This window comes from Nematostella vectensis, chromosome 14 (assembly GCF_932526225.1).
Source record: "Nematostella vectensis chromosome 14, jaNemVect1.1, whole genome shotgun sequence".
NCBI classification, from domain to species: domain Eukaryota; kingdom Metazoa; phylum Cnidaria; class Anthozoa; order Actiniaria; family Edwardsiidae; genus Nematostella; species Nematostella vectensis.
Window position 1 is genome coordinate 2,977,900 of NC_064047.1, and position 23,211 is coordinate 3,001,110.

At 38.2% G+C, this 23,211-nt stretch overlaps 2 protein-coding genes across 10 annotated transcripts in view; both read right to left on the minus strand.

The window, feature by feature from the left end:
• LOC5504762 overlaps window positions 1–23,211 on the minus strand; it is a 32,783-nt gene that overhangs the window by 2,391 nt on the left and 7,181 nt on the right. For 2 of the 9 annotated variants that reach the window (XM_032373092.2, XM_032373093.2), the window contains exons 3-5: window positions 2,682–2,877; window positions 817–1,944; window positions 4–170 (exon numbers count right to left, since the gene is read on the minus strand). In XM_032373092.2, coding sequence (XP_032228983.1) covers window positions 4–170; window positions 817–1,040 — 391 coding nt within the window. In that variant the 5' untranslated portion in view covers window positions 1,041–1,944; window positions 2,682–2,877. The other 7 variants (XM_048722039.1, XM_032373089.2, XM_032373095.2 and 4 more) reach the window with 7 other exon arrangements.
• LOC5504763 (POU domain, class 3, transcription factor 4) lies at window positions 14,902–16,763 on the minus strand. The gene has a single exon (XM_032373099.2). The coding sequence runs from the start codon at window positions 16,641–16,643 to the stop codon at window positions 15,519–15,521; it is 1,125 nt and encodes a 374-aa protein (XP_032228990.1). The 5' UTR covers window positions 16,644–16,763; the 3' UTR covers window positions 14,902–15,518.

Below are 23,211 nucleotides of genomic sequence, written 5' to 3' on the forward strand. Positions count from 1 at the left end.
CACCCTCCGTTTTGTGTTTGTTTGATGGGAGTGGTATACGCACTACCGCTGCTGCCTCGTTAGGTTCGCCATTCGCGTGGAATTTCTCCCCGTGCTGACTCCAGTACTCCTGGCCGTATTTGGACGGTAGCTTTACCGACATCTTGAACATGTGTTTGTCTTCTTTTAGCCTGAAAAGATGCGAAAACAGACATTTTAAAGAAGGCCAATCACGTCGCCATTTTGAGCTCCCAATTAATGCCGAGTTACACAAAAAATCCATTTCCATCGGCTAATTCAAGCAAGTAACTGAGAAACTTCCAATCAAATATCATTAATAAAGTATCAGACTTCCATCGTGGTTGGTAATTTTGAATTTTTCTTACAAATAAACCGATTTATTTTCATTTGTAAACCACAAAGGTAAAGCTGATCGACATTCTTTAATATGAGAACGAGTCATACAATTAATGCTACGAAACGATTGGTCTCTGGAACCACAAACCGCGCTACAAACATACTATTTTCACTCTTTTTTACATGAATAATTCCCAAACTATCCGCTAACATAAACTGTTTTTCTCCGGGGACGGTTTAGGTTAGGGGTATAGCTGGCTTATATCATATCAAGTTATTTCTGTAATAAACATTAACGGAATAGCTTATAGAATGTCAAACTTCAAAAAAACAATCTAAGAATGAAGTCTGATATGTAATGACCATATTTAATTAAAAATGTCTTGTTCATTTGCATGAATAAACCGATGGAAATGAATGTTTTGTGTGACTTGCCATTGTGCGGGGCGTGATGGCCTTCTTTAACAGGCTTAAACCCACCTGTGCAGCGACTGCCTTCTCTCCTTCTCGATCTGATCGATCTCGATTTTTAACTTGTACTTGGATAGTGAGTACCCGCAGATTGATCGGACGGTCATGGTTTTTTCGGACAAGACCTCCATAGTTTTCTCTTTCCGCCTCTTAGAGACATTGTACAGAGTTAGTTCGCTAGGCGCCACGGGATGTGTCCGCGGCGGCACGACTGTCTCGTTAAAATCTTCCATGATTTACCACTTTGTTGCATTGTCATGATCTGTTTGTTATCGTCATAAAGTGAGCGCGTTCTTTGTTTGCAAACACTGCGCATGCGCGTCTTGCGCGATAGTCGAACGCGCGCGCACGATATTGTGACGTCATTAAGAGGTATTGTACCTAATGCACGCGCACTCGCACAAAGAGACCGTGTAGCTGGAATTCACCAAGACAGGGAGACCGTCATCTTCGTTCCCAGGGTCTTCCCCTCATACCCCCTTGGGGAAAGACAGGGGTAGGGGAGGGTGGGACCCTGGGAACGAGGATGAGAGACCGTGCGACTGGGATTTACCAAGACAGGGAGACCGTACGACTGGGATTTACCAAGACAGGAAAATCGTGTGACGTGGATTCGCCAGGGATACCACGCGTAGGAACAAAGCTCGCCGGAGGAGCTAAAATACACCAGTTTAGCTAGGAATACGTGCTTTATTCGACACTAACAAGGCATTATATATCATATGGGAGTAAAAATCTCACAGCCGGCGGGCCGACGGAAAACTAAACCGCCGCCATTGGGAGACATAAGAATCTATTAGAACACGCGCTATCTAACAGAAGTAGTATTAGAGTAGAGTTTAAAACAAGTTCAACATCAAAGACACAGTTTAATTTTACTCAGATTTGTATTTAGAATACATATAAAAGCGCTCGATGAAGATAAATAGGCAAGGAAATACAATCCAAATTCCTGGTGCAGAATGTGGGATGGGGTAATAAGTCCGAACTAGCAGACACACACTAGAAAGTTTAATATCAACAACTTTAACATTCGAATTGAAAACCCACAACACGGGAGCGCCAAGCACCATATTGGGAGCGATTAGCAATTCCAATTTCTGCCAAATTGTGTAGTTCCAGAAAATATCCAACCCCCTGGAAAAAAAATAAATACAGTAACTGTTAGGGAAAAACGGCATTTTACCCCCCCCCCCCCCCCTCTCCCCTCTGGAAATTCCTGGACGTTTGAACCACCACCCCCCACCCCCGGAATTTCCAATTCCCTCAATGGGGGAGGTATGGATATTTTCTGGAACTACACATTAGGCTCAACTATTTTTTTGAGTCAAGGCTAAAAATTATCTAATGCGGATACACATGTATCTGCTAATAGTTCAGAAATGTTTTGTCGCGAATAAGTGGGTTTTAGATCCACGAGGTCGGCTACAAGACGCTGACACGTTCGAGTGCTCGCGCACAAATTTCTTGCTGGCGCCCCGTCTGTTCAGAGGGTATTTTTATCCTTATTCATGTTTTCCTCTGGACGCAATGCCAGCAATGATTATTGGTGAAGCAGCATTGCCGATACGTCGTGAAAAAAACTTATTGACAAAAAAAAAAAAAACTGAATACTACGGCAAAAAAAGACGTGTGCAAAAAAAAGCGTGGGCGATTCGCTGTCGTGTGACTGGCGTAGTGGATATATAAAATCCTAATATCTCCCTCGGTGGCTCAGCAGGGAAACCCCAAGCAACATTGCTCCCCGTTTAGCCGCCTCATGTCTATCCCTAGCTCTAGTCAACGCTTTTATACTCATTTGTGGCATGGGCATAAAAAAATGGTCTGGAAGGTGGGTCTGTGTGTGTGGTGGGGATTCAGTGGCATTTATTTACCATTATTTGGAAGAAATGACGTTAATATCGGATTGAATGGGATCGATTAGATAGTACACACATTCTTGGTGCTCGCCTTTTGTCTGACAAGCAGGCTACCTAGTCCCAGGCTCCAAGGCTACTTTGCTGCTCACCTACATCGCACTGGGTTCAAGTTACCGCTGGCCCAGCGATAGCTTAGCTGTAGTCGCATGACCTGCAAAAGAAATGGATTCATAAGTATTTAAGAAAAAAATTAATCGTGTAGATAATTTTGTTTTAACAAGGTTACTGAACGCTTATGTGCGGATTTCATTCAAACAGGCGCGCCTTATTCCAACGGACTAATAAGTGAAAATAGGGCTAATATTTGGAAAAACACACAAGAGTCCTAGGCAAGAATATGTCGAGAGTGTCAAAACCGCGCGCTATCGTGCAAACAGCATAACACTTACGCCACACGCCAGCCATTTTCCACCGAGCGCCGGCTACTTTTTTTAAGTCGTCTTAAGTTTTATTTGATGTAAAAAGATAAAATAAATTCCACCCCTTGCATATAGCCTTTTTCGTTGCATGTGACGTGAGACGAACCCCAATGAATAATTAAGGAAATTAGTCGTATGGCCTAAGGAACCTATTAAAGATCCAAATGAAAATGTTTATAGTTTTTTTTTCTTATTTTAAGATGTAGAAGGTAGATTCTTGTTGAAATGGACTAAAAGATTTATGTAAGTTATTCACCTTTATTAGCAATGCGCGTGTGCCCACCAGGTATTACAGGAAAACAAGTGAGAATGGTGTGAAATTGTGGCCAACGCGCGAAACACCTGTTATCACGAATGTAAAAAAAGAAACTACGCTAAATAAGTCATGTGAGATGTAAGTAATAAATAAAGTTTTCTCGACTTGTGGGTTGCAGGTGTTACTCCCTCTTTACACTTGAAAGAAAATCCAGTGCGAAAGTACCCGAACACGCCGTCAAATGAATGATTTATTATCTTTATGATAAATATGTGATCTAAAGTGAAGTATGGCAAAGAAGCAGTTAGTAATGAGCAATAAATCATTCATATTATTCGAAAACAACTAAGGCCAAACAATAAAAACTCGAATATTCTAAAGAAAACCGCTTTTATATTGACGGCAGTATGTTCGCTTGAGAGATTCGGGTATTCGGCATTTTTTTGTCAAAAATATTTACCATTTCTCAGTGTTCGCTTGATTTACTTGTCTCGAATGGCAGGTATTTAAAAATAACTGAATCAAGCGGAAACTGCCATACATCGGTTTAGGTTAAACTCAACCGTGCAACAAGCCGGGCTTTACAAAATGCTCCAGTAGTTGTCTCAATAGGAGTTGCTTCGTTTGACACGTGCTCTTTGTGTATTTTGTTGTTGCTGTTTCGCGTCTTGCTGATCGTACAGTCGAACCTGGTTAATAAGGTCACCCTTGTGACTCATAAAAGTATCCACATACATTAAAACCCCGTTAATAAGGCCATTTTTGGGACCCATAAAACTATCCACATACAGTAGAACCTGGTTAATAAGGACACCTTTGGACCCGTAAAACTATCTATATACAGTAGAACCTGGTTAAAAAGGCCATCTTATTTCTTTCACATACTTTCTCCAAGCAGACAATTGGAGTCTTGATATTAATGAATTTTGTTTTCGCTTTGAGATATGCACTAATCTTTTTTTGCCATTTGGCTAACGCTCTTCAAATGTTTAATGAGAAAGAGGCAGAGATAGTTAAAGCCGTAATCTTCTTTGAAATCTCTCGGTATTTAAATTTGAACAATCTCATAGACATTGAGGATAACGACTTCAAACCATAAAGACAATTTAAGACTTTAAACGTGAAGAAATTTAACGATATAACCTTTAACAATACCGCTTACAAAATGATCTAAGCCTCCAATCAGTAATGAAAATATTTGAGGACAAAAAAAACTTTGTGCTGGAATAATACAAGTAAGAAACTAGAAAAAAATGGACTAACTACTTGAAGAAAATGAAGAAAAATGGATTCATTGTTAGAAGAAAATATTTATACAAAACGACATATTATAATAAAGGATATAAATATGTCACCATCGTTTAGAATATGAAGAATAACGTATGAGAAAAAACGTATGAGAGAAGATGGATTCTTTCATTGAAAAAAGCCATTGTTACAAAACTGAACGCTAGAAATCTATCACCGTCATTGTCAAACAAAAAGAGTGAAAACAAAGAGGCAAAAAAAAAAACATAAAAAAGAGACAGAGAGCTCTCAAAAAAATGCCTGGTCAAAATTGTATGAATTAAAGAAATAAATTTAGATGTGACGTTGTTAATAGCGATGAGAGAGTACTTGGCTTTTGGTCAAAGAAGCCGAAAAGGATAATTGGAAGAAAATTGCCAAATTCGCCGCGGTTTAGCGTGAACAGGTTGTTTGAAGACCTGCAAAGCGCAGAACACGGGAGGCAAACTTATTAATTCTGGTCATACGGCAACCAGACTCTACTTCATTTAGCACTTAACGACATGAAATAAAAGATACTTAAGTTTCTCTTAACTTTCACATTCATTTCTGCCTTTTGACTTGTCCCTAACGAGTGTAATTTCGATCCGCGGTAAGGGATAATTAATAAGTTATTTATGGCAATTGGGCGTTGCAAAATCTTCAAGAATGAAAATATTGGGGACATTTAGACAGTTTCATGGCATATTTTAAAGCAGTCACGAAGAATAATTCTTCTTTCGCTTCTGGTTTAAAACCCTCCAATAAATGTGAATCATGCGCCGCGGTCGTTTGCGGGGATTAGTACTGGCAAACGACTCCGTCTAAGGACTAATTGAACAATAAAAAAAACCTTAATTATTCAACGGAGAGATAGAAGCCAAACCTAAGCTGCTAAGTACTGTTTAGCGGAAAAGCGTACATAGGCGCGCGCGTATAAACAGCCGACTCTCAAAAATGGCGGGAAAACGTGAGCGTGCACAGCAAATTGGCGGGAAGTCATAACACGGCACGCGCCGTCAGCTTGAATTCATGTGAGCTTTTTTTTGTAAACTACAGGTTTACAAAAAAACCTACAGGTTGGAATCACTTAAGTCGATATGTTTTATCAATAATGAGCAAGCTAAAATATAACTACTATCTAGGGTTATTCGCATAGGCATTATTCTATAAGAAAATTGATAGACATCTAAAAAATATCTAATTTTCAGCTTTACAAAGAATAAGGGGAATAATCAACGAATTGGAAACTCTTAACAGATAATAATATATATATTGTACCATTTTTAAATTAAAAATATATTTGGGTGCTTAATATTATGATGCACTAAACCATTTATTTTCTGCTCTATGAATAATAAATCAGAAAAGGATTGGAATAAGGAAGTGCTTTAAAGCTTAGCATAAAAATTATTCGTAAGAATAAGGTTATTTTATAAACTATCGAAAGGAAGTAATCTTAAACCGACCCAACAATGTAGAATTCAAATGATGAATTTGTAAGTCAACCAAGAGATCTTAAAGATTGTGAAGCAAAAATGTAGTATCTAAGGCAAAAAATTGTAAATCAGGAGATAAAACACATTTCAAAGATCGTGCGACAAGAGAAAATATAAACAAAAATAAAACGAAGAACTGGCAGTATCATAACGGAGGCCAGTAAATAATAGATAAGGTCCTCGTTTGATTCTACACTACCGAACTCATAACACCAGATGTAGGTCGTGCCCATTTAACAGTTATTACAGATAATCAAACGAAACGCCCTTATTACCGCGATATGGGATATTGGGAGGGGACTTTGAGGCATCGTTAAGAATTAGTATATCGAGAGCTGATAAGCAGTGCTGCAAGGCGGGAATCATGTCTTGTAAAGATAGCGGTATTTGCCGGAGGTACTTTAAAAGATAACGAACAAAAACTCAAAGAAAATTTCGTAAAGCCTCATTAATAGATACTCAAAACTAGCTTGTGGGAAAATTGTAAAATATTTCTTTAACGAAATCATTAAATTAGATTAATACGATGATGGATGATGGAAAAGTAATAAGTGGACAGTCATTTGAATTGATCTTAACTAGGCAAAAACAACATATATTTATACGAATATGAATAACTACAAATTCTATATTTTTCAAAGAGTAAATTCCAATGGTTGGTCTATTTGATGGGGCTGAATGCATTCGTGATACCTTAAAAAATATAAGAAACTGGTTCATTCACTTTTTAACCAGCTCACCCAGCCAAGGATCATATGAATGAACATTCAGACTATGGCAAAAAGCACCGCTTATTCGAAAGCTTCACGCAGAGGGGATTCTAAAGATAAAAAGGCATCAACACACTGCAGGCCTGTAGTCAGAATCAAAATTTTACCGAGGCATAGCTACCCACTGGATTATAAATCCAACAAAAGCAGGTGTTTTATCTCATACTTTTCAATCGTGAAACACTAAACAACAAAATTTTACCGGGGCAAAGCTAGCCACTGGATTATAAATCCAACAAAAGCAGGTGTTTTATCTCGTACTTTTCAATCGTGAAACACTAAACATCAAAATTTTACCGAGGCGGGTACCTCACTTGCCTCATGCTGGCTACGACCCTGCACGGTGGGAGTAATTGAGGAAACCCAAAAGATCTCATAACTAAAAATGAGTGCGTCTGGTGTTTTTATTGACTGACGAAACGGTCTTATTCTTATGCATGGGTGTTTTATCACGTCCGCAAAATATAGTCTTTGAAAAATTAAGGGCAGATAACATAGTGAGAACCTAGACTAAATGGAAAGCACCGTTATCACTGAACGCTAGAAATTAGTATTGTTTTCCCTAGAGCACCAAAAGATGATAGATAGCTCTAATGAATGCGATGAATGTAATACGACTCTTTCAAAACGACTCCAGAAATTAGCCAAAAACAATCAATACACCGAATATGTGACCGGAAAAATACACGTTAGTTTTGTCTAGGTAAGGTTTTTTTAACTAGAAAGCTTTCTATGGAGCGGATAGGGAAAGTGAAATTAGGCCAAAATAGGTGTATTTAATTTGATTTGGGTCCTTAATGATGGTGCCGCCAATATTCATGCCTGGTCTATTTTATGTACGAGGAGGTAACAAGAGCGAGGCCGTAGTGGCTGCGTTTGGATCCAAAAGTTATTTCAGTGAGACAATGTGGTCTAGTCTTGCGGTTTGAAAGGCGTGTTATAACCTTTTAAACCCGTTAAAACCCTGTAAAATCAAGACAAAAGCAAGAAAACAATCACCATTTTTGTCGTATTACAACAAGAACAAAATCTAAGAGTAGTGATTGAAAAGTAAAAAGGAAGAGAAATTCATGTACATATTCATAAAAGAATCCAATATTTAACGCCTCCTTTGCAATTGAAATTGTCGTAGAGGGAAAATGACAACACATTTCCTTATTGACAAAAAAACATAAATTAAAAGTAGGATTTTACTACCAAATGCAGTACTTTGCTGTTTTATTCATGGCGTCGCAATATAAAGACTGCGAGCACGACAGCAAATGTTTAGTTCGGTCACCCAATAAAGGAAAAAAAACAGACGAGAACTAATTAAGGCATGGAGACAAAGAGCTCCCTGAGAAGAACTTAGCGGCAAAGGGCGATACTTCGTTCGTGTAAAACAAATGGTACCAGCGAATGTGCCAGTTTTTACTGATGCCTCACGCAGAGCTTGTGGAGCAATTGGAGAGATTCGTTACTGTGAGTTAAATCATGGGCGTCATACACAAACTCGAGTTTCTGCTTAATAGTATATTGCCCACTGGCGAAGGATGTGAAAAATAGTGCAAAAGGAGCCAATAGCGGAAATGGCGTCATCGACGATCGTTATTACAGAGGCTTCTCAAGCTGTCTTAAAATGAAAATGTATTTTCCTCGGGCAACTAAGGATTTGATTCTCAAGTACACGTGTAACTCTGAAGCTTCTACCATACTGTGATCACGCAAAGAATGTAAAAAAGAATAATTTGTTTTTGGCCAGTGAAAGATCACCCTTGAAACTAGAGAACTCTCGAGACCATAAAAGAAAACATTGTTTACAGTTTAGTTTTTATGGAGCGAATTCTTCGTTTTACACATCCAGAGTTGAAATTCTATAGGACGTTTAATTAGCAATTTTCGAAACGACTATGGTTGCCCTGGAGGGCATTAGGAAACCACTGCTTGTTTCTACGTATTTGAACAAGTTGATTTTACAACTCATTAGAAATATTCTAGATTTTGTCGAGATTGTCGGAAGGTGTAAGCCGACGGCTTCAGCAAAGCATTTTGCGAGCAAATAAAATGATTTCTTTGTACACCCGTGTAAGACGATTTTTTGTGTGATAAGAAAATATTTATCGTCTCTCTGACCCGCTCTTCTTAGTCGATAAGTTACAGTATAATTGCGCATAAAACCACAGAAAATATCAAAACTAGAAATCGTAAACCTATTCTGAATGTTCTTATTGAAACTATACAATGGAAACGTTAAGACAGCCTCGTTTTAAGCAGATTTTATAAGCAGATTTCCCGTTCAACAGATTTCCCGTTCAAACATGCTGTATTTATATTTCTTGTAAGCACTTGATAAGGCGAAAATCGAAAAAAGCAAACACTTTAAATATAGTAGTTGAGCAAACAACCCAGAGAAGATTAATCTAAACTAGAAAGATATTGTGATGCCCGCGATAAATCATGCTTACACATTGGGATTGTAGTATAATAACACAAAACTTCTCTAGAAAATGTCGATCAGGAATTGAAAACAATGCATTCTTCATTTTTTTTAATCTATTTTCCATGTTTTACTATTAATGGTTCAAAGAACCGTTGTTTTGCTTTGTTTGCTAAACAAAGCGGTTTAGCGAGCATAATTGCACTTAACTTTTCAGAATACTCAGAGGAAAACTCTAGTAAAATTCCTTCAAGCTCAAACAGAAATGCCAATCATAAATCATTATGAATAACAAATCCAGAATTTTATAACCGTTTTACTTAGACAAAACAACAATTTGCTTCTTTTTATGTTTCCCAACGACAACATAATATATGGTCAGTCAAAAGGACCTGTGACAATTAAAATTGATGCAATGTTTTAGCCTTAAATTGATGGGACAATTTTCTTGTCAAATTATAGATAAAAAAGAAAGTACAATCAATCTGAAACAAAACTGAGGAAAACCACACGCAAAAGCATAAAAAGAGAAAATACATAGTTTCTATTCCTCATTTATCTTTGAATAACAAAACTGAAGAACTTTACAGTTACTCAATGGCATGTCAAAGCGAAGCCTTTCAAATTTACTTAAGTATGAAAGAAAACCCGTCCAGGAGAATATAAAGATAAAAGCCATTACAATGAACGAGGAAATAATAGCTTTTTGCACCATTCAATTTAATGTAAAAAATTCCATTACTATATGGAAATAGACTTCAATATCACTTAGTTCATAAAATCTAAGAAAAGCACATTATAGAAATATTGCATTGAGTACCTTATGCAACTGGTTTTAATGTAAGGGAATAAAAATGACAAATTGGTTAACTTCATTAACAGTGAACCAAGCAGTAAGCATTTATAGTGGGAATTAAAGGTTAACGTTGGTCATTTCTCATAAGAAAAAGTCCATTAGGAGAAATAATTGAGCTTATTAAAAATATTTGTAGGAACTTTGCAAGAAGATAAAACGAAAGACCAAGACAGACATAAATCGGATTTTGTGGTATAATTTGGGTGGTTTCTGCATGCTCTACAAAATTAGACCATCATAAAGTCAGAGGAACGATAATAAAATAGAATCTAGTTAGGGCAGTTAAGGTCTGACGAGGTTTCGAGAGCTTAACGACAAAATTTACGACTTGAACCCTGGGGAAACGGTAAAAGCATCCGTGTAAATCAAATCTGCACTGATGGAAAAACTACAGCACTCGAACTTAAATAAAATGGGGGATCGATGCCATTACACATGCTAAAAAGAGTATATAAACATTATTGGTTGATATGGGAATGTCTTATAATAAAATAAGAGTTCATAAACAGTGGTATATAGTTACAGTTGTGATATTTAATGTTAACATGAGCGCAGACCAAAAGCAAACTACTGAACTGTTTTTATTTTCCCACAATTCCCTGAACGCCTGTTTCACCAAATAAAAATATATTTTTTAAATAAAATAAATCTCATACTACGACATATTTGTTTTAAATCATTCTCTTTAGATTTCTGACTTCGCCTGCCATAACGAGCGTAGTAAGAGTAGGATCGGTCTGGTGACTTTTCACAAGTAAAAAACAAACAGATGCTCTACCCTTTAAAATGCATTATTATTTATCCCAGCTGTCTTTAAGTGTATTGCTTTCGATCAGTTGAATATCTGACAGGCAAGACTGACGAACATTCTTGCACATTGTTTTTTCAGAATTCCCATTTTCAAGGGAAAGAGAAACTCAATAGGTGTGGAAATACATATGGAATAAAAGTATTTCTTCTATTCGCTGTTGTTGTTTTTTTTTTCTTATCATGGACTATACCCTCATTGCCTTATGTATGGGGTAAGGTCACATCATTTAAGCTCATGAAGCGGTAGGTTTTATTTATCGCTAATATCCACTGTTCATTTTGCTATGTTCTTATTTTCAAATGTATAACAATGTGTTTTACAAGGCTGCCTCATTTGAATTTCCGTTTACTCGAAACAATCCGTATAGGAATGTGTTTGGGAAAGGGGAACATCGGAGGGTTTTCTGCCTTTACAATTAAAAAGTAAAATATAAATTTTGACGGAGAAAACATCATCAATATCCGTAGTCAAGAAAGGAAAAATCCTCGTCCTTGTCTAGCAAAAAGCAATTAGGAGTAGAACAATAAAAACCTCTCCACCGCTGTGATTCTAACAAATATCAATTATACCTGGCAAGCAAAACAATCTCTTTTTTATATTCTTAAGAGTAAAACAGAATCGTGAGAGCCTTTGTGGCCAGCCTCTGCTGGAAGCAAGCATCAATTCTAGCGCACAGCATGATAACACCATTTCCCGTGACTCAAGTCTCGTAAGGCGAAACTCAGCCGAAAAACCAATTTCATCGTGGAACTGGTGGGGAGCTTTTGTTCCGTGTTACAAAGGAGGTTCGAAAAACTGGCGGCTGGAAAGTTAATGTCAATAATATTTTGTACGGTCGAGTGCGTGGCGAGGTTTCGGATCGTTAATCCCACCTGTGGAAAACCCGTGGCCCTCAAAACCGCCATCCTTAACGTATCGCGAAACGCAGATCAACTCTATCAAACACAGGAGCAGAAATACAATACATTATCTGTAGAACTTCAACGAGTTTTGAATTAAAACGAAAAGTATTTAGCGAGACAGTGATAAAGCCAGCCTTGGCTGTTTTTAATAAGCAAGCTCAAATCGTTTCCGCCAATATATAAAAACCAACATAACCGCACAAAAAGACGCTATTTACCAAAGTAATAAGAAATTTTCAGTGACGAGAACGGGGGCCGTGAACGCGCTTAAAAGAAAAATAATTAAAAGCCTACGCATGCGCAATAGGGGTGTGTGAGGCGGCGAGTAGTTGTATTGAGATACACGCTTCCTTCACTTGCGGAAATTTATCTTAAATCTCCTTAAAAAACCTACGATTCAACCCCGCAAATACAGTAATAAAGAATTCTAAAAAGTCAATTTCTGTTTCGATTAGGAACTCATACCGCTATTTCCCTAGGGGAAAGGTAGGATTAGGTTACAAGAATTTTCACTACTGGACGGAATTAGCATTTACATTAAAACAAGTTATGAAATATGACTTATAAAGAGCGATAATACAGAATACAGCATTCGGGCTGGTTTCAGGGTTAGAGGGCTAGTTTACAGGGTGATTTCGAGAGTTTTATGAGAGTTTAGTGCTGAGAGAAGTGCGCTGTCTCGCGGTGTGTGGTAGTCTTGTAGCACGTGTGGCTCCCTCACGCCCAGCAATTCGCATCTATCGATCTGTCAGCGCTTTAAGAGCAAACAAACCCCTAAATGTAACTGTCAAATACTTTCGCTTCCCGCCATTATCCGGAATAACAGTCTCTCGATCTATTTGAGCTAAAAATGCCAGAGTTTCGGTGTTCAACGCTGGGTAAACTTTTCACCTCAGTTGATTGATATGTACATTAGGCTTTAGTACATAAAAATCTATTTATAACATAGAGGATCGCGTAGAAAGTTTCTCCCTTTGTAATTTAACGAGACTTTGTCTAAAAAGTATAAAAAAGCTAAATTAAATGTAGTCTTAATTTATAGCTCAGTTCCAAGAGACACTGCCCAGTCTGTTTGAATTCAAAACAAAAGCTAGATTATTATTGTCTTCCCTCGGTAGAACTGGCCACTGACAAAACATACCTTCCTCATAAATATTCTAACCTCACGAAGCATTACCATAATACAGAAATACACGGCAGAATAAAGTAGTATTCACGGCTCTTATTCGTGTGAAAAATAGGCACACAATTCGAGCGGTTTTAGGCAAATGACAGAATTTGTCTTACTGAAAAAACATGGCGGCGTCGGCAAAGGTTGCCTTCACAAACAGTAATCATTCACAAGCGATGTCGCTGATAGTCAAAGAACTTAATTCAAGAAGTTGGTTAGCGTTTAAAAGTTACCCACTGGGTAGAGATATTCAGAAGTGTTCGGAGCTAAGGTAGTAGATTTTTGTATAAACGTTTGGAATTTTAAGGGCAATTTTAATTCCGAGAGAGACTTTAGTGTCAGTTAGAAGTATTGGCTTGTTTGCCTAGATAATTACGGTATTTTGCTAAATTTTTTCCCAGTCCTGTGTGATGATAAGAATAGTCATAAAATACATAATTTCAGGAAAAAGATAAAAAATGTCTCTTGTTATATTCTCGGCAATACTGATATAATTTTCAATAATTCGATGCATCTTGTAAACTCACAAGAGTTTTTTTTACCAAACCGCTAGAAAGTGACAACATTGTGAGGTTCGATATAGCATGTGCTTTTCACGTATGGTCTTCTTTACATGCAACTATTTCATGAATATATTCCTCACATTATGGAAATGAATGGTACTGGGAATATTTATAGTTATACGGCAGGCAAAGCTGTAAACCTTTTGTACGCAAAAGCGTTTATTTACAGTTTGTTCGGCATACAAGACAAGATGCTATAAATGGCGAATCGGGTATGAATGCATTCATAAAATATAAAGGGTAAAAATATCGACAAGAACATTATGAGTATAAATCATGAGAATAAAAGTAAGAGTAACCAAAGGCTTTTACATTTGGTGATTATTACGTGTTCCATTCTGTACCTCCGCCTGGTTTAACAAGAAATGTGGTCCATCCAAAACAAGAAAGCTCAAAAGTCTGGATCTTTTCACTCATTTTAATCCTTGAATAAACACTTCAGCTCCTAAATATCAAACGCTTATCATATTCCTATAAAAACAAAAAGCAAGTTTAGTTTAGACTCAAGTTTGTAGTCATCTGGCACGCGAAAGTGAACTGGAGCTGAAAACACGAACTTGTAGAGAAACGTGGTAGCGAATGACACTCGAATGGACCCACACCTAAAACGTAACCTAGGCTGTCGAAATATCGAAGGCATTTAGGACAAGTTCAGCAATTCCAATGCATAAAAATTATAGAATAACACAGCATAGAAGTGTTAGGATGGGGAGTAATATTACAAAGTTGGACATTGTTTTGAAAACGAGAAACTCACGGTTTAAACTGGATGGAAAGGTCTAAGAGGTCGACACTTGGTCGCCATTTGTTTTTAGTTTGAGTAGCGAGGCGATCCTTTTTTCGCTTGGGAGAGAAAATCTATCGTACCGATCACAGGTCGTATTTTTACACATCCAGAAACAGAATAAGTTTAATATATGGACGAATTTAAATAAGGAAATAGCTTCGATTTGCATACATCAGTAGACATCAGTAGTGAATTCATTTCGCAGGATGAATGGTCGAGGGGTTTTGCTGTGTTTATAGTTAACTTCCTCTCAAACGCTGTAAGCGAGAAAGGGTAAAAACAAGCTCAAAAAATATACAGCTATCAGAACCAGAAATTTGACCACTTAAATGGATAAATTGAATACAGTTTGAAGTTGTAGTAGAACAGTTAAAAGAACAACTTCGATCCAATACTTTATCATTCCCACACAAAAGGCTAGGCCTATGATGGTGGCAATAAAAGAGACAGACAACTATACATGTGTTTTAACGTAAAAAACTTTAATAAGTTAGTCTTGATACTCGTTAAGGTTTGAACAACCTTGATTATATAGAAAAGTATGATAGATATGCATTGATATTTCTCTGTCACGAAGACTAGCGGACGAATTCCTTTTGGTCTTGATTCTAACTGTCGCCAATCGGGTTTAAATTTCTCTCAACTAGGAAGACCACAGTCATTTTTACTTTATATACAACTTTGTTTTTACCCTATGGCTAAGTAAGAAAAACAGTAAAAGAACAAATCTAAATTAATCTACATTTCTTTGGCTTGAAATAATTGAACAAAACAAATGAGACTGTTTTTTACGAAAGCTATGGGTATGTTATGTACAGGTAGACTGGCGTTCGGGGAATAATTCTCATCCCGATAGGTATGGTTCAGTCTGAATTATGAAGAATTTAAATTCTATTCCTCTTTAATTCGCCTAGTGTCTTTACATCCAAGAGTGGCTGTTCGATTTTCTTACAGTACAGTACGTATAGGCCGCCTAATAGCATTGCCCCTGACTCGATTAACTCGCGCGGTTTTCATAGTACTGAAAGTCAATCCATATCACTGTATTATAGCTCGTACTGACTCAAGGCTAGAATTCACTGATTTGCAACTATAGACGCGACTGTCACCCCAGTATGAGGATGGTGGCCGCTCTCCTCGTCTCCGTTCGTTACTGTAGCAGTCATTCTCTTCTCTTTCTGTCGCCTGTTACAGAACCATACTCTCACCACTTCCTTGTCAAGCCCGAGGTTCTCTGCCAGCGCGGAGATCTCTTGCGCTGTTGGTTTTGGACTCTTGCAGAAATGATTTTCTAGTGCTCCTTTGACAGCGACCTCGATGGACGTTCTCTTCTTGCGCTTGCGTCCAGTGGTAGCAAGTTTATCCACTCCTCCCGTAGCCCCATTATTGTTATCAGCTTCTTCTAACCATTTCTGCAGTAGAGGCTTGAGCTTGCACATGTTCTTGAAACTCAGCTGCAAAGCCTCGAACCTGCATATGGTAGTCTGACTAAAAACATTGCCATAGAGTGTACCAAGCGCAAGTCCGACGTCCGCCTGAGTGAACCCCAGTTTGATCCTACGCTGCTTAAACTGCTTGGCGAACTGCTCCAAGTCGTCAGAAGTCGGAGTATCGTCATCTGCGTCAAGAATATCGTGTTGAAGCTGGGGGTCTTGCACGCCCGGGTTCTCGCGAATCGTCTGGTTATTCGGCGCGAATGAGGCTGGCAGAGTCATGGAGCCATTCACGTTTTGGTACGCCACTGAGACAGGACTCCCTGGTTGCAGCGCAGCGTTCAGATGTATACGAGTATGGTCAGGCGATCCTGCATTCGGTGGCGTCGTCCAGCGAACTTGCTCCAGCATACCAGGGTGGCCGGGCCTGTGGTGGACTAGTGTGGCGCCCGATGCTGTGGTCATTACAACTGGCGAACCATCGTCACGTAGCATCGGTTTGACTTCTTGCACGCTCATGGCGGAGTTTGGCGGCCAACCGACCGCTCCGCTATGATCTTGTACAACCCATTGATGGGTAGCAAGATTCTGGACCCGCTGTTGCTCGCTCACTGGATTTGGCTGAGAAATAGTTTCGTATTTCACGACCGGTTGCTCCTCGCGATAAGCCATAGTGGTCGGTTGGACTTGCATCCTCGTTTCGCCTTGAGTACTGGCCGATGGGATGTTTTGCTGTCCACCGTACGGGTTATTATTCTGTGTTGCCATTGCGCTCGGTTATTTCAATGCTAGCTGCTCCTCACAAGAGGCCTGAGTATTTTGCCGCCAGCCCGAAAACGTGTCGAAAGTTGTGTTGACTTCCCGCTATCCGATTGGCCAACCTCTCGTTGACTGACATTCCATTATTACTTAATTAATCATGATTCATCCGAGCGTCGCTTCCGATTGGTTGAGCGTTTGGAAAGGCCTCAGTCGCCACTAGCAACGATACCTTCGGGAGAATATGCTAATGACGTTTACCGCACGGCATTTGATTGGACGCCTGACAATTGGGCTTTTGTCTTCGGCAAAACCTTATTAGCGATCATTCCATGCGAAAGAAGCATTTACAAAGCGTAATCACAAACGCACAAAGCTACACTACTGCGATAGAGCATAGCATAGTTGTTCTTTGATATGAATTGTAAGAAGGCGGGAATATGTAAGACGAAGAAACAAATACTGGGCGAACTTATAACATGGCGTAACACAACGCACCACACAAAAATGTTGCTCGTTTCGAGACAGCAATAAACACGCTGTTCTTTCATCAACAATCAGTAACTTGAGTGGGTGAGACTCGAGGACTTGTGAACATGACAACTTTGACATTTGCGGATTGTAAACGCGTGGCCATGAGAAAGGCCACCCAGTCCGCAAAATGACCATAAATAAGAAATTAAACTCTTGCTTGGTGACATTTTGGTGAAGTGGATAGCGCATCTATGGTAGACCTGATAGATGATTTAGTCCCAGGGTTGGGTTTTTTTATTCTGTAATTACAGCCGAAACGCGGGATTTCCGCTGAGATTGTATCTAAAGTAAGACGTGGCGCGGAGGAAATGATCGTAAAGAATCGATGAAAGACATCCTTAAATATCTTCCGAAAACTTCACATTTGAGAAGTAGCACTTTAGAATGTTATGTTTCGCGCGCGTCAAGAACTATTACGAAAGTTCGGGATTCTTAATTAAGCTTTACGCATTATGTACGTTAAAAAGGCTGCGGAATATGTATTGTTAAAACTATAGTTAAACAAATTCTAGGTCCTAAGGGGCCGGATTTCTGCTAGCTATCTCCCATTAACCAACATAGACAGATGTGGTACTAGAGAGATCAGTGGAATATTAACACAAGCGAAAGCAAAGTAAAAGTCAACAGAAATATTTTGAGAACGCCAACACACGTAAAACCGCATAAAGCAAACGGCTGCTTTTTAAAAAAAAGTTTATTTAAAATATGTAATCCTGAATAAGTTTGAATTATGAAATTTCGTAATTTCTCAGGATTAATTAAGACCTTTCTTTTGCTGACACGAGACAAAAAATTAGCGCCTTGGTCTTATGAGTTTTAGTGCTTGGCGAAATTCCCAATTGATTGCGCTACTCATTGCATTGTATAACCGTAGAATTAGTATTATGCTAATACACATGCCCTCTGCACATTATGAATTCTGTCGGTTCAAAAAAGTGCTTGAATCGAAAATTTACGTCGGAAAAGGCAAAGTTATTTTTAAATTCCGTTTAAGACGTGCTTTTCATGGTTATTTCATGTCGCTTTCAAATTCAGAGAATAAATAAGCCGCTTTCTGAAAGCCGAAAACATCAAGCTTCAAAATGCCGAAGTAGTTGATTATGAGAAGCGAATTTCTGTCGCCGGGTTTGGTTATTGAAAGATAACCAAAACAGCAAAATATCGAAAAAGAAACGCCCGAAAGAAAGAGCTAAGTAAAGCTTAAAGTTTGGGAATGGCTTAGACGAGATTATGCTTATAAACTCTGGCTTTTTCGGTTTGAGACGGGGCTCCCTTGAACAAAAGATTCTAGCTCGCGGGTGCTGTGTTTACTTACAGTTTGAGAACCAAACGATCAAAACCACGCTCTCCATCTCTCCTTGCCATATAAAAGAACCATTTTTCCAAAGCGAATTCATCCCATGAGTAAAATAAAGCGAAAAACCCGTTCACATAGGAAGCAAAGCCTCGTCTTACATGACTAGCTTTCACTCGGACAATGCCAGTTTTACGACTAAAGCATACATACATAAGTTTAGAGTCCGTTTAGTGATTCAGTTTACTGTATTTGCATGTATACATATACATGCGGCCGTAAATACTCAGAAAGTGTTTAAGTTCTGATGGACGAGTGCTCATAGGGCAGTAAAACAGCGCAGAGTTGGGAAGTTTTTCGTTCGCTTTTATTGCGAAAACTTGGCAAGACTCGAGCAAGAAGGCACCCTAAACATGCACGAAGGAGGTCGGGAAAACCTGTTGAGTCCACTCTCTCTTTAACTCTGACTTTAAAGTTGATTTGAATAACTAAAACCTAAGTTATGCAGCCTGAGAGAATCTGAAATTGAGATGATGCTTTGAGGGTAAGGTTTCGGATAAGTTGTAAAAGGATAATTTCAATTTCAATGTAACGGAGGTAGAAGCCAAGTATTCGAAGTGGGGGGAGGGGGGATTAAAGTACGTGGGATTATCCAAGTTGTTGCTTGCTTAAAACTCTCTTTGCCCTTTGAACCAGTAACAACGTTGTCTCTAGCGAATGCTTTTTTTAAGTAACATGACAAGGCTGGTGAACAAGAAAAAAAGAAGACGTATTCATCTCTTAATCGGAAAACAGGTACTCAAGTAGTTGAAACGTAATTCAATCATCCAAACAAGACAATATATAACGAAAAAGTATTTTAAAAATTAGAAAAAGTAATGTCGGAAAAACATCGTACATTTTATTAAATATACCATTGAAAAGATGAAATGGTTGGTTTAATTAATATTTTCCTGCGGTTTTAAAAACGCCACAACTTCTCTTTTTCTTTTTAATGTTTGCAGATTTTAATCCAAGCCCACTTTTCAAAGGAAGCACAAAAGCTCAGTTTAAGCCATTCACAAATACGTTATCAGTTTTACTTCATTCTAAAGATCAATTGCAAGGCTGTTAAACGAGATATCATTGAAAAACGGACCCCGGCCGTTCAAAAGCTGTGCTTTTCTGCTCTTATGGCATACTGCGAATTATATAAGGTCGTAAATCGCTTCCCATCTGTTCTTTTCGCATGTGTGTTTACAGACCACGAGCGATCAAAAGTGTTTGGTAAACATAATTCGCCGATGGTTAAATCCTATGTACAGCAAATTCGCTCTATATTGTACAGCACTATTTGAGTTTTCCTCGGCAGTCAAAGCTTTTGTGACAAATGCCAGGATTACGGGGTGTCTAATTACTTTTGGTAAAAATTGAGGTGAGGAATTTGTAAACAAAAGAAGGTAAAGCTTTAGGGGGCTTGAGTTGAGAAATAACAGCAACTGTAAGAGCGCGTACCATTTCTCTAGAGAAACTCATAAAAGGGGGGTTAATTAGCTACCGGCGTAAAGTATGACAATTTATCAAAATGGGGAAAGCAAGAAGTAATCAACTTGACATAAGAGAGAGCAGGTTTGGTAATATAACAATCAATGATGGGTTTGACGTAAGATTGCTAAATGAAATAAGATAGATTTCGCTTTAAAAAAATGAATGAATCTCTTTATAAAAGATTCATTTGAAATCCTTCATAAATATGTTCAATTTTCATTTTTTTTTTCGTTTTAACACATTGAAATCTATAAAAAAAAAAACTATGCAGTAAATAGCTGAAATATATGATATTGAGTCACACCGTGTAAATTCGATGCTATTAAATGTGTGTCTAAATTCCCCCACCCCTCAAAAAATTAATAAAACAATAATAATAAAAAAATGAGCTCCCACAATTAATTATTCATTTAAAATGTTACTCATGAAATCGCGTTAAAAATAAAAAAAACATACTCAATACATATTTTCATTTGAAGAGTTCAAAATTTTCGCCAATTTGTTCGTTCAACAAATTCACTTAAATCTCTTTTTTCCCTTCACAGTACAATGTCTGACATATTGCTTATTAGCAGTGCTCAAATGATGACGGCTTTGGTTAGAAGTATTGCTTTCTTGGATGTAATTTTAAAAGTCATAGCGTCGGAAGAAATTAAGATTGTTTGACACTTCTTGCTGTTTTCCAGAGGATCAAATGATGACTGTCAGCCGCCATTTTGTCATCCTGGCTAAGTACCAAGTGAAGTGTGAGAAAGCATAAATGGCCATCGGTTGATCTGGGAAAGTTATTGCGATATATTTTCGATTCAAACGACTTCGAGTTGAAACAATAACAGAGGTGTGGCTGAAAAAAAGAAAAAAAAAAAGAATAGAATGGGAAAAACCTCAAACAATTATTTTCAGTCATATGCCTTTTAGTATGTTTAACACTCAAATTCAATCTTTCTGAAGGTATTCACCCTTGCTTTTGTTTCCAAAATCCTTTGGGACAGAATTTTTACGAAACAAATCTTGCTTTTTATCTTCTGATATCATTTTGCACGAAGTACTTCAAACAAAGCTAATTGATATCTAAATAAGTTCTTATTGTCTCTTACAGATAAAATATACCTAGATCTCTTTTAAGATTATTATTAAAATTGTTTGTTGTTGTCTGATTTTTATCATCTTTCCTCTGCATATTGTTCTATGAAAGAAAATTGCCTTTGTTATTTTACAACTTCTCTCCTAAATTCTTCACAGAAATCTATCCTTTACTTTTACTTTATATTCAACGTCTGCAACCTCTTCCCATTTTTCCACTTTTGTTTTATATTCAACGTAAACTCTATTATACCTTACCTAAAAACATTATAAAATCTTTTAATTGGCATTGGGTGGAAACTAACACCCTATTTTTGTCGAAAATTCTCACAAGACAATTACTAATTACTTATTTCCTCCTCGAAATCTTATCGCGGATAGCACAACCGGCACTTGTCAATATAAAACGACAGTAAACGCCGATAACCATTACCTATCAAGGCGGGACGTCGAGTTTAAAAGCTCTCAAAGTCCTTGATATCAGAACATGACACTACATCTACACATGGATGTACGTGCAAGACAGCGCAGTTTACAGACGTCGTAGAACACGTTGTCAGGTGTGCAGAATAACGGCGCCATGGATGAATTAAAGAGATGGATTCTCAGAGGTTCTCAGCATGGGTTTGACTTAAAAGTCCATGTCTACTCAAGCTAAAAGTTACTAGATGTGGTACCTCTATAAGGCTGTCACCTATGAGGCGTTCATCACCCTTCAGAAAGCGGCCACTCTGGATAAATCGCCGACCATCGATGTACGTGGTACCTCTATAAAGATGCCATCTATGAGGAGGTCACCAATGTCAGGCCCGTACCCAGGGGGGTGCAGGGGGTGCGAACTCTCCCCACCCTTCAACCGCCGAAGGTCTAATTTCAGTTCTCAAAAGCATAAGACAGATCACTCTAGTATGTAGCCGAATCCGACCAATAAACGTCCGAGGAGATATTACAAAGTAAAAAATAATAATAATAATAATAATAAAAAGATCCCTTTTTGTTTTTTCGGGAGTGTTCAGATTTTTATCAGAGAACTCACTCCCTCTCCCCCCCCCGGAAAAATTAGGTTTACTTTTTCGAATTTCGCACCCCCCCCCCCCCCCCCCCCAAGACAAAACCTGGGTAAGGGCCTGACTGTTCTTAGCAAACTGAGATACCATAACTGTTCTAAGCTAACTCGGCATTCGTCCATTGCCACCTTCGGATGTTGGTCGATGCAAACACCTCTAGAACCAGGGGAACGTTCCCAGACTTCATTATGATCATATCATTATATTATTTTCTCTTTTTTTTCGCCCGACGATAGAGAACGAATGAGTAAGAGTATTTTGGTAAGCCAATGGCGAGATTTTTTTGGCCTGCGTATGCTCTTTTTTATTCACTAGATACAAAATTAAAAGATATGTTGAGCGATAGTTGGCCTAGAGATCAACTCGTAGATTAAATCATTGAAAATAAATAAATAAAGTATTTTAGAATTTTTGAAGCATTTAAATACGACACTTTCGCGAAAAAAACCCACTATAACGGCATTACGCTTGATCAGAAATTATGATATTTTTTTTATATATTAAACGTCATTTAAACTTTTATCTACTAAATGAGAGCGATACACAAAACGCCCCTTTCTGGTTTTATCCTGCTAAAAATAGTACAAAAGTACAGTACAAAATTCACTCCGGGGCAACCATGAATCACTTCTTGCTCGTTGGCCACTAGGGGGAGGGGGTGGGGGGAGGCTACCGGTTGGCAAGAACGCACTAAGGATTTCTTGAGGGGTGGGTAGGGGTTTCCGGAAGGGACGCACACATCATGATGGAAAGAACGGCCTAAACTCTGACAATTTTATAAATGGAAAATAATGGCTTGACGAACCACAGTTTGTCTGCCCGCCGCTATTTTGCCAAGATAGCTAAATACAAGGTGTGAGGAAGCATCCATTTTCATCGGGCGATTTAGGTATTGTCTCCTGATGCGCCTGAAAAACCTTTTTATCTGTAACTAGATAGGGTGTATTCGTACTTGACCAGTGGCTAATCGACACGTGTTAGAGCATTTCCTGTGTGATAAAAGAGGATAAAGACATGGACCCATGTAAAAGGGGGAAGCCCGTCAACAGCTAGCTATTCTCAAATCTCTCGA